The 13,278-nt window shown below is 31.2% G+C and overlaps 1 protein-coding gene across 2 annotated transcripts in view; it reads left to right on the top strand.

Annotated features, from left to right (window-relative positions):
* The window catches only part of LRRN3 (leucine rich repeat neuronal 3), a 55,422-nt gene extending 50,103 nt beyond the window's left edge, over positions 1 to 5,319 (top strand). The window contains exons 1-2 of one of the 2 annotated variants that reach the window (XM_074193900.1): positions 467 to 658; positions 2,299 to 5,319. In XM_074193900.1, the coding sequence (XP_074050001.1) occupies positions 2,653 to 4,779 (2,127 nt within the window). In that variant the 5' untranslated portion in view covers positions 467 to 658; positions 2,299 to 2,652 and the 3' untranslated portion in view covers positions 4,780 to 5,319. Of the gene's footprint in view, positions 1 to 466; positions 659 to 2,298 lie in introns of those variants that run through there. The other variant, XM_074193899.1, reaches the window with a different exon arrangement.
* Positions 5,320 to 13,278: the final 7,959 nt, after the last annotated feature.

Raw genomic sequence — 13,278 nt, 5'->3', positions numbered from 1 at the left:
TTAGGCACATAGTAATGAGTGTGTACATTATAATGAAGGCAGGGGATATAATGAGGAGAATGCTTACAAAAGATCTTTTTCAAAGTCATAGTTGACAGGATTTAGTAATGGATTTAGTTTAAAAAGCTGGAGGAGAAAAGCAGAAAACAATTAACCACAGAGTTAACAATGGAATTGGGAGCAGCTAGGTGGCAAAGTGAATGGAGCACTGGACTTGAAATCAGAAGGATGGGAATTCCAAACCAGCCTCAGATACTTGACAAGTCACTTAAGTCTTATTACCTCACATTCAGGTTTTCAGTTGGCCTGATTCATATCTGACCACTGGAGCCAGATGACTCTGAAGGAGAAAGTGAGACTAGTGATTTAGCAATAGCACCTCTCATTTAAATCTGATTCATATGCTTCTCATGACATCACCTCCTTGATGTCATGGTCTTTTTAGGGAACAATAGACAAATGTTGTCATCAATGGAGTCACAGAGAAATTGTGAGTTCAGGAGGGGTACATCTAGGGGCACAAAGGTCATGAGATATTAAGGTTTTTCTGTAAATAGCCAGAGATTGACTCTCATATTCAGAAGAGAGATCAGGATTTATTGCATTAAACTAAATTACAGTGGGAACCAGGTATTTAAAGGTAGAACTTCAATATCTGGTAAGAGATGAGATGGTCAGTATCATGTGATGTTATGGTTAGAGAGTTAAACTTGCAATTAGGAAGACCTGAATTCAAATCACACCTCAAAAAGTGACCTCAAGTCACTTAGGACAGTCTCAATTTCTTCATCTATAAAATGGAGATAATAGTATAAGATGGTTGTGATGACTTTATGAGACAATAAATTAAAAAAAAAACTTTTCAAACAGAAAATTGCTCTGTAAATGTTAGGTAAAGTTATTCAAAATACTAGAGAATAAAAATTTTATTGAAGCAGAGTTGTGAAAAGAATAATAGAAAAGCTAATTGAAGGTCAATATTGCTTATTCACTGAACAAATATGCCTCTGGACAACTCTGGCATCCCTTAAGAGAATAGCATCACAGTTTGGCAAGCTGAGTTGAAACAAAATAGGATTATTTAATTGTAGCCAGTAAATTAGCATGTATTAACTTTTGCTGTGAGCCAGGCAGTGTGCTTTGTGTTTTCTATTGAAAGGATTATTTACTTTGATCCCTTTAGCATAGAAATCAACCAATATAGCATTTATTAAGAATCTAGTATGTGCACTTAGCTAGACAATGAGATTACAAAAAAAAAATAGTTCCTGCCCTCAAGGCATAAACATTTTATTTAGCAGACAACATGCATACGTGTAAGTACAAATATACATACACACACACACACACACACACAAAAAGTAAACATGAGGTTATTTCAGTAGGGAACAAGTACTGTTATTTGGTGAATCAAGATAGGTCTTTTGATAGTGTTTTTGATGGTGATAGGTTCCAAATCTTGGAGCTGAGAAAGGGAGTGTCACAGGTATGGTATGTAAATCTCACCACTAGAGAAATATTTGTAATTCATAATCATGGAGATTTGCTTGGGTGAATGAGAGTTGAAATGAGTTGTCCATGGTCACACTGGTGGTATGGGTAGCATGAATCAATTTGAACCCATGCCTTCCTTTATCCATTATTTGAAGTCTGTTTTTTCAATAATAAATATACACTATATGTGAAAAACTCATGACTTTATGAGATAACTCCTGAGAATGGTAAAAGAATAAATTTGCTTTATCTTTGTATTCCTATCTTCCAGAAATAGAATAATGTAAGAGCCAACATAAGATATTCATACAAATGAAATAATATCTTTGATTTCTATATTTAGTTAAATTATGTAAAGTTTATTTTTATTTTTCTCAACAACAAATAATTCTTCAAGGAAAATGATATTATTTTTATTATTATTATTGTTATTATTATTATGTACATTTTACAGATGAAGAAACTAAGTTCAGAGATGTGAATGACATGTCCAGAGGCCTAGAGTGAGTAATTGTTAATGCTAAGATTCTAAGTCATCTGCTGACATCAAGTCTAAAACTTCCTGTGCCACGTCTAAAGAGAGGTTGTTAGTAACTAGAAAACAGAATATGAAATTAAGAACAAAAGAAACCCAAAACTATATGAGTTGTAAGGGGGGGAAAGAGCTACAAAATGTTAATGTCCAAGCATAGAGGAAACAATCATTTACAAAATAATAACAATTTTCCTTTGGTGCCTAAATTAAGTAAAAATCTGCTGGGTTTTTTTTTTTAATACTAATGATTTCCTTTGCTTAAATTGTAGGTCACACTACCATTATTGCCGACCCTAATCAAGCATGGGATATGAATTACTCCTAAATAAATGAATTGCTTAATCTCCAATGTCCATCTATACATATTCCATCTTCACAAAGCTTATCAATTGTATCTCATCAAGGCAATAGTGACCTTCTGTTCTCCAATATGTATGGGATTTCTGGACAATGCAATAGGAGCTTTGACACTTTTCTCCAGGAAGACAAACATTATATTTCTTTGGAATTTATCATTTGACAAATGCAAGCATTTCTTTTATCAGTCAGATATTATTGAACCTAACAGCAGCTGCTGTGGAATGTTTAAAGGTCCATCATATTTCTGAAGACTGGAAGCTAAGATGAAGGACATGCCACTCAAAATTCAGGTGCTACTTGGCCTAGTTCTCACTGCATTGGTACAAGCTATAGATAAAAAAGTGGATTGTCCACCATCATGTACATGTGAAATCAGACCTTGGTTTACACCAAGATCCATTTATATGGAGGCTCTTACAGTGGATTGTAATGATTTAGGTCTTTTTAATTTCCCGGACAGATTGCCTGCTGACACACAGATCCTACTGCTACAGACCAACAATATTGCAAAAATTGAGAACTCGGTAGACTTTCCAGTGAATCTTACTGGCCTGGATTTATCTCAGAATAATTTATCCTCAGTCACCAATATTAATGCAAGAAAAATGCCTCAGCTTCTCTCCATCTACCTGGAGGAAAATAAACTTACTGAGCTGCCTGAAAAATGTCTGTCCAGGCTAAACAATTTACAAGAACTCTATATTAATCATAACTTCCTTTCTACCATTTCACCTGGAGCCTTTATTGGTCTACATAACCTTCTCCGACTTCATCTCAATTCAAATAGATTGCAGATGATCAACAGTAAGTGGTTTGAAGCCATTCCAAACCTAGAGATTCTCATGATTGGAGAAAATCCAATTATCAGAATCAAAGATATGAACTTTAAGCCTCTTATCAATCTGCGCAGTCTGGTTATAGCTAGCATAAACCTCACCGAAATACCAGATAATGCATTGGTTGGCCTGGACAATTTAGAAAGCATCTCATTTTATGATAACAGATTTATTAAAGTGCCCCATGAGGCTCTTCAAAAGGTAATTAACCTCAAATTTTTGGATCTAAATAAGAATCCTATTAATAGAATAAGAAGAGGAGATTTCAGCAACATGTTACATCTAAAAGAGTTGGGAATAAATAATATGCCGGAATTAATTTCTATAGATAGCCTTGCTATTGACAATTTACCAGATCTAAGAAAAATAGAAGCTACTAATAATCCCAGATTATCATACATCCATCCAAATGCATTTTACAGACTTCCCAAACTTGAATCACTCATGCTCAACAGTAATGCCCTCAGTGCCCTGTATCATGGAACCATTGAGTCCCTGCCTAACCTCAAAGAAATCAGCATACACAGCAATCCCATCAGGTGTGACTGTGTTATTCGCTGGATCAATATGAATAAAACCAACATTCGACTGATGGAGCCCGATTCACTCCTTTGTGTGGACCCTCCTGAATTTCAGGGTCAGAATGTTCGGCAAGTACATTTCAGGGAAATGATGGAAATTTGTCTCCCTCTGATTGCCCCTGAGAGTTTTCCGTCTAATCTGGATTTAGAAACTGGGAGCTATGTTTCATTACACTGTCGAGCTACAGCAGAGCCAGAGCCTGAAATCTATTGGATTACACCATCAGGTCACAAGCTCTTGCCTAATACTCTTTCTGACAGGTTTTATGTCCATTCTGAAGGTACATTAGATATAAGTGACATAACTCCAAAGGAAGGTGGTTTATATACTTGCATAGCAACTAACCTGGTTGGTGCTGACTTAAAATCAATTATGATCAAAGTTGATGGTTCTTTCCCCCAGGATAATAACGGATCTTTGAATATTAAAATAAAGGATGTTCAGTCTAATTCAGTTCTGGTATCTTGGAAAGCAAATTCTAAAATTCTTAAATCCAGTGTTAAGTGGACTGCTTTTGTTAAAACTGAAAATACTCATGCTGCCCAAAGTGCTCGAATACCATCTGATGTCAAGGTATATAATCTTACACATTTGAATCCATCAACAGAATATAAAATTTGTATTGATATCCCAACTATCTACCAGCAAAATAAAAAACAATGTATTAATGTCACCACAAAAGGATTGGATCTTAACCTGAAAGGGTATGAAAAGAATAACATAACTACCTTTATTGCCTGCCTCGGAGGTCTTCTGGGAGTAATCAGTGTGATATGTCTTTTCAGCTGCATCTCTCAGGAGATGAACTGTGATGCTGGACACAGCTATATACGGAATTACCTACAGAAGCCAACATTTGCATTCAGTGAGCTTTATCCTCCTTTAATCAGTCTTTGGGATGCAAGAAAAGAAAAAAGCACAGCACTTGAAGTAAAAGCAACTGTCATAGGTGTGCCAACAAATATTTCTTAGAAATGGTGGTTTAAAAAAAAAGCTTACTTTGTGTGAAGAAAAGCACAAGATTACTTTTGTGCTAAATAAAAGGTATAGAAATATTATTCTTTAGAAAAAAGTCTAGACTTAATCAGTGCTACTGCTGACGAATGGAAACATGTATGGGTTCAGCATTTTAAAAAGTATTTGAATTAACTGGCTTCAATGGGTACTGTGGCAACCAAATAAAATAACTTCATTTTCTAGACCTTTCATTTGACTTTTCTGTCTGGAATACAGCTCAAGTGAACAAGAACATTTTCTGTATTTTTTTTAAGTATGTAAGAGTAGTTGAACTGAGCAATACCTCCTACTGTGTTGCATTACACATATTAGCCAAGAGTTTTTGCAGTGACCAGATAAACTTGAATTGGCACATGGTATAGCAAAATGGACAGATTATGTAGAGTAGACACAGTGAGTATGTGAAACTTTTTTTATGAGGAAAATACATTTTGGATTAAAATCAATTGCTTTTGTCTTGTTTTGTTTCTAAATAAAAACAATTTCAGAGAGATACTATCTGACAATCTTTTTAGCGGCGGATTTAAAAAACACCATTCTGTCAATAATGGAGTCCTGAAATCTGAGGGAAAAAACTTTTCATGGGCAATTTAATTGTATTTCATGCACAAAATTATCTTATAAATCATCTTATCCTTCCATGGTATTAAAAATCACAATATAATTTGAATATTTTAAAAATCCATATATTTTGAGTACTGACCCAGAGTTATATTTTTCCCCTTTCCCCTCACAGAATCATGAAGACTAGATTTACTTACTGGATGCAAACAATGTAAATTCAATATCAGAATTTAAAAAATATTTAATTTAATATTAATTATACCTCAGTTTTAGAGATTTTGCTTAACAGAAAATGCTGCCACATTTTTACAAGTTCTTTTTCCAAGTTACTTAATTTTGAAAACATTTTCCCCTTTGTTATTGTGATCCTAAACACATATTATATTTAAACTACATAAAAATGCAGAAATTATTTAGTAAATAGGTGCTTTCCAAAAAAATGAAGAAATACTTTCCTAAACTATGAAATTTAAAAAATGCAAGATTACATTTTAAAATATAGCTAAAAATACAAAACTGATATGTAATAGATATTTCTTATTCAAAAATACGTGCTTTTAAATAGAATTATTCCCTAAAGATGTGTGAACAGAGTAAAGTTATTCTTATATTCAATGGTTAAGTAATTTGAACAAAAAAATTAAGCAACACCAAAAAGGCTAATTTTATTAAAATGGTACAATTTAGGGGAGGGAAAAACTTTTATAGTTGTTAAAAATTTTTTTCACTCTGGGCAATTATTGATTTCATTATATAGAAAATTATTTTAGCTTCAAGAACAAATTAACTTCTTCATGCTTTTAATGTATCAAAAATATGTACATATTCTTCATATACTTAACGTGGACTGGAATGATTTAAAAAATTCTCTGATATAATAAAATACAAGTGGTGTGGACAAATAACTTAGCTTTGCAAAATAATATTTCTGTGGTAATTATTTTTAATGCTTATTCCCATTTAGCTTTTAAAACATCAAACTATAGTAGATTGTCAAAATATTTACAGAATAAAAAATATAATTTTAACTATCATTAGTGAACATAATTCCCAGATTTTGACTCAATGACATATAGATAATAGATATTTAATATGTATTAAATTAAGCTGAATTGAATTATTGATAGAATCACAATCTCTAAGGAAACTTTAGGTATTTCTGATTATCTGGAAGATAATTGATAACTGCTTCAATAAAGAAGAGGGAAAAAAAGGTTAATTTAAAACATTCTAAATTTGATACTCCCAAATTCAATGTATTTCTTGAGCATACATTTTGCAACCTGATGAATCACCATCATACATAGACTGACATTAGAATTTATCAGTGAGACATGCTCATATATCATGAGATATTTCAGAACCATGGACAGAGCTATCCAGAGTGAGGTTATTTGTCAAAAATACAGAAGCTAAAATATGACCTATTATGATGAAAGTACTGTATAGATCAGCAAGAACTTACCCATGTATCTTGCAAGTTTGTCTTTTGTATATATCTGCATTGAGAATTAATATAGATAGAGCTCAGAGGAGAGAATCTAATTTATTTTAGGCAATGATTCCTTAGGGGAAAAATGGTACAAAATAAATGTATTGAAGGAATACCTAATAGCAAGCACTGAAATGAAAAATTATTTTTGTTTCAGCTGAATAAATACAGCTGTTCATAGTGAACTATAATGCTATTTACTTTGCTTAAAATCTAATCTAAATTTGTCATTGAGGGAGAAAAATACATTTGTTTCAATAATAAGAATGACATTTCATACTCCCTATGTGCCATACTAAATAAACCTCACCAAAATATTACCTATGTACTAGTCAAGTTACTCAAACTATTTAACTGAAAAATCCTATTTGAATAAGAATTAACAAGAAAACAAATTGTAGTATTGAAACACAGTTTTCATCAATACCCAATAAGCCCTCAAAAAAGCAATAGGGTAATGTAAATGGCAAATTTCTTTTGTGATGATATGAAAAATGTTCATACAAAATTGTGACTGCATATATCAGCTGTTTATATCCTATTAAGTATTCAAATTTCACAATGCTAAACAAAAATGTTCAATAATTTTAAAGAATCATGCACAATTGATATAGGAAACAAATTGAAATGGCATGCTCATTATGAAAATAAAACAACAAAATGAGATATTATGTCAACAAAGTAACATAGTATGATATTCTACATACCAGTGTTTCAGAATTTATTAATAGGATGATGGAATTTATGAAAATTTATAAGGTATAACATAAATGTATGCTATTAATAATAAATATTTCAAAATAGCGGCAAACACACATTTATATTAAATCAAAAGATTGTAGCTTAGTTTTGAAGGAATGTACGATAAAGTCCAGATCATGATAAACTAGCTAAAATTAAATTTGGGCCATGTAAAAGTAGGGACTAAATTGTAACTAATGAAAATACTTTTTCATATTTTTCATACTTTTATGGGTTTTAATTGTCAAAAATCAGGCTGTCACCTGAACAGATTTTTTTTCCTCACTTTATCATAATCATTATGGCAATATATGCAAAAATTATATTTCCAACACCAACTGATTATCAAGTGTTGTTGTAGAAGAATTACCAGATTTATAAGTTATAAGATTATTTAGGATCAATATATAATTTTCATCTAGACCTTATTCAACACCAAGTTTGAAGCAAAGAAAATGAGTTTTCTCAATGCTTTTTCTACTGTGCTTAAGAAAACTCAACAATGCCAAAGCAAAATATTTTGGACATAGAAGGTAAACATAGAATTGTCTTACATATTAAATAATATGTAATTAAATAATATCACTTATATGACATTTTATAAAACTATAGAAGGATGTTTTAGTAAATGATAATTGAATTAAAGAGTACTTATTCTATTTAAGGAACTTTTTCACACACCAAAATCAAAAATGAAAAACAATATTGTTCATATAGGTTTTTTCCTTTAAAAATAATTCAGTGTTCAAATTGGCTATTGCACAAACCTGAAAGCACCAAGTACTCTCCCATAGAGTTTATCATTACACATATTGCTTCATATTTGCTAAGACAACACAGATCTCTGTGTGTTGAAAATTCATTCTACGTAGTTTTGAACTTAGTGCTTGTGTCTCTGGCATAATTTATTATGCTCTTAACAACCCACCATTATTAACAACAATATATATCCCACAATAGCTCTTGAATTTACCACCAAATCTATGCATTATAGAAGTAAATATCAGATATTCTCAAATCCTAGTTATTTTTCAGCTGAGAAAATGAATTTGACATCTCCTGACAGTCATTCTGATGTCTTTTTTTATGAAATCAGATTATGTGATGTTTTTGTACTTCTTTTGAACATCCTTAAATTATACTGCCTAAAACAATGCCATAGAGGTAATTCAGAGTATATCCAAAAGAAAAAAAATTAAATCATTTTATAATGTCCAGATTTTATAGCCAAAAGAGTTCTGGGTGACTTTAGAGACTTCAGAAGAAAGAACTACAATGGCATTTGAAGACAATATAGTGCTGTGTGGTTTTGTATTTATCTCTCCTATCTATAATATATCTTCAAAGTACTAATAGGATTATGTGGCCATTGTAAGGAAACCCCAACTATTCATTCTAAGATATGGTTCAGTGTCTAAAGTTATCGATGGAAAATTCAATTGTGATGCCCATTCATAATGTTTACTAACCTTTGGAACAAGTAATGGAGTAACTTAAGGACATAAATTGATTCTCCTAATCCTTGCATTGCAAGAAACAGAGAACAATAAATAACACCTTTCCTGTCATTTGTAGTACTAGATTCAAGGCTATAAAAAGAATAATAGTTCTTTAGGTATCAAAGGCATGAGTAAAACAATATGGCCAAACACATCCAAACCAGTCTAAAAAAATTATACAATTTTACACATCATGATAAACAATAGGACTATTTTAAAGGGTCATAGCAATGCATCATACATATATATGTGAATATACATCTTTTCATACATATTCTTTAAATATTGTTAGTAATGGGGGTTACTTATTCACATTAGGACTCACAATTGAGTTCCACTGAAAAGAGATTGAGAAGCTTGTAGAAAAAATTTGTTTCTATTCTCTCTGTCTCTGATAATAACAATAAGAATAAGAATAACCCTGTAGCTTCTGAATATGATATAAATATGTGTATATATAAACATATGATCCCTCAACATAATAATGTATATATGCATGTATATATGTCTTATATACAAGAATATGAAATCATACTTAGAAGTATAATACAACAAATAAAAATACTCATGTAGGTCTATATCATACAAATTCAAATGTGCTGTTACTTGTAATAGCACTATGACTTGGGAGCAATGCTTTGTTGGCACTACAACAATAACAAAAATGGGAGATTACGTGAGGCATTGATCCTATTCACTCACTAATTCGAGGTGGTTTTATTCATTGTTATTTCTAAATTTGTTTTCTTTTTATGACTTTAGTCTTTTACAATCCTATACTGTACAAACCAATTATAGGTCATTCCTTGTTCAAAGGCTATGGGGAGTTATACTTGGCTCTATTGAGTTTGGTTACAGATCTTAGATCCAGATGGCTCTGAGACCCTAGATTCAAGGGGATTTGTATTCAACTACCAAACTGACCTGATCTCTGAAAAGTTAACATGAGCAAAAAAAAAAATCTCAAAGTAATTTTAAGCCTAAGGAATGAAATACAAGAAACATATGTATTGTAACCAGTCAGGATGAAGCTAAATCCAAACTAACTAAGGTTCTAGGAATGGAAGGATCATTTACAAGATAAAATAATTGTTCATTTTTTTCAGTACTTTGGTTTACCTAAACAAATGTCATTTGAAACTGTCATAGGTATAAATGGTAAAGCATGAGCATTAAAATTATTTTCCAGAAAAATAGAGACAATAATTACATGATTAATGATGAAACACATTTACAACTCAGTTAAGTAATGGATTAAAATTAAATTAATGCAAGATGAACCAATAGTATATAAGAACACCATTATAATAGCTCAAAGAATGGCATATTATAAATTTCTGTGAGTTCAAAATGACTCAGACTTTGTAATCAAAGTTTGTGAATGGGATTAAAGGGAATGATACTTAAAGTGGAAAATAGACCATGGTTTTGCCTGACATATTTTTATTCCTAGTTTCTCTTCAACTATTTAGTTGATTTTGCATTAATTAAGTATTTTGGTGCATAATAATTTTGTTAAAATCATGAAAAGACTTTAAAAAGAGCATCTATAGTACTTGAAGGAAGAATCACATTAGTATTCACTGGGAGTCAAGTCAAAAATGTGGGTCTTGAAGTCTATCCATGATAACTGTAAAACTAACACGACTCTTTACACCTCCCCAGAAACTCACTTTCCTTATCTTAAAAATCCTTTCCTGCTTTGGTGTTAAAAAATTCCTATAATCAACTCTTTAGCAATTCTTCAAGTTCCTTAGGTGAAGTGAGGAACTTTAGATGTGAGAGAAATTCATGGGTGCATTGGATATGAAAGACAAAGAGTATGGAGAAGAAAAATGCAAAATGAAGAGCCTGGAAGAGGAGTTATCACAATGAAATTTATATAACATCAAATTTATCCTATATAACAATGTGCAGGATACTGAAAACAACTCATAACAGCTTTTTTTGAAACAATGGAACTACTGTGGAAATAGTTATCTCACGTTTCCTTACTTTATTTTCTACAGACAAACCTGATATTTTTCATATTAGTTAACATTCATATTTTATGTCATATTTATTTAACATTCATATTTTATTCTAACATGATCCTCACAACAAACTCTACAGTGTAGCAAATATAATTATACACATTTTGCAAGTGAGAAAACCAAGGCCACATATCAGGATTCAAACTTATGTCTTTTTGACTCCAAGACTCTACATATTAAGCAGTGCAGATAATCTTCTGCTTAAAAAAATAGAATAATGTGGAGAGGATAGATGGTAGAAATGCAGATGTCTCCTCTTGAATTACTCCCTTTTCTTTAAATAAATATGGCATGATACATATTTATAGAATTTTCTGATTTAGAATCTTTAAAATGATCATATTTTCCTGCTAATTCTGAAGATCTATTCACCTGTTCTAATATTAAACAAAGCATTTGTAAAAAGAGAGAAATTAAAGATAAAGTTAAAATTGATTTTCCCTTCATTTTAAATATTATATAGAACAAAAAGTACTATACACTCTAGAAAAATTTTCTATATAAAAACTAAAGTCTTATTTTTTGAAAACTTATTCTTTTATCTTTGAATCCGTTCTTCCAAGTATCATTGGTATTTTTTTAAAATCTTCTCTGACAACTTTAGCAAATATCAAGAAGAAAGATTTATTAGGTGAAATCATATATAAAAATTTATTAGGCAAAGGACATCTTCTGTTGTCTGCTATAATCCATGATTTCCTCAAGTTCTCTCAATCAAACTGGCCATAATGCCTGAATCATCATGATATCATAGATAAAATGTATTTCTGAAGATTTGGTATTAATAGATATATTTAAACAATTTGTTCATCACTCTGTGTCTAGCTTGCAATAGCAAAGTGAACATAATGAAGAAAGCAAATGATTTTTTTAATAGGTGACTAGATCTTTTCTAGTGTTTATGCACTTCTAATAAGAGGTACCACATTGTACAATGTGTTCTATCAAGACAATGATGTAAATTCTAGCATTAAATAGTATTTTTACACAAGATCTCAAGGATGATGATATGATCCTTCTGCACATATTTTCCCCAAACATTGGTATATCTCTCCCAACATGGGAAATTTACATGGAAGAATGGGAGGGAAAAGAAAACTACCCCATTATTCTGGGGCAAGCACAAATTGCAGTTTGGTTACTTAAGCAAATTGTTTAACCCTCTCAAGGCCTTATTCTCTAAAAGGAAGAGGTTGAGTCACAAGGATGATCTCTAAGTTGCCTTCTTACTCAAAATCCTAAAATCTATAATTATAAAGTTTCAAGATTTTTGCAGAAGCTTGAGAAAGATGATTTAAAATCATTTTTTATATTTTATAGTTGTTTTAGATATTTGTATTCAATTTTGTTTAGGTATTTTATTTCTTCACAGATTTCTCTTAAAGACAGCTAAATCTAAACTCAATACAAAAATCAAACAAAATCAAATTAAAATGTCTATCATTAAATAGAGGCTAGACATAAATGCCACAAAAATGGCATTTAGTGTAAAGTGCTGACTCTCAAATGAGAAGACCTGGGTTCAAATCATATTTATGATACTATTGCTCATGTGACCTTGGCCAGTTACTTAAATTCCTTTGTTTTCATTTCTCTCATTTATAAGATTAAGGAGCAAGATTACATGAACTCCAACTCTAAATATATAACCCTAGGATCCTAACTATGGCCAATGGTATAAAAAGGCTCAGTTTCCTTCACTAGAAAATATTAGGGATGGGAAAGGACTTAAATGAAATGACAGAGAATGAAATAAGCAAAACTAAAAAAAAAAGATAGTGACTACATCTATTTAAACTACTTAAATTTCAACAAAACTTAACAGAAATAGAATGAACAATGTTGATACAAGATACAAGCTAAAATACCACATTTCCCTTCTTTCAGCAAGCTATAAAACAGTAAAAGGCATGTCCTTAATATTAGTACTAGGTGAAGAGTTTTTTTTAAAATTCATATGTGAGTAAAAGGATAAAAATAGGAAATTTTCAGATGAAAAAATTGAAACTACAGTCGTGAAAAAAAATGATACCTATTGACACAAAAGGGAAATGATAAATATTGGAAGGGATGTTGGAAAACTGTTGGTAGACCTGTGAACTGATACAGCCTTTTTGGAGATTAA

This window comes from Macrotis lagotis, chromosome 7 (assembly GCF_037893015.1).
Source record: "Macrotis lagotis isolate mMagLag1 chromosome 7, bilby.v1.9.chrom.fasta, whole genome shotgun sequence".
Taxonomy (NCBI): domain Eukaryota; kingdom Metazoa; phylum Chordata; class Mammalia; order Peramelemorphia; family Peramelidae; genus Macrotis; species Macrotis lagotis.
The sequence above is the reverse complement of the archived record's forward strand: the minus strand, read 5'-3'. Positions and strand labels throughout refer to the sequence as shown.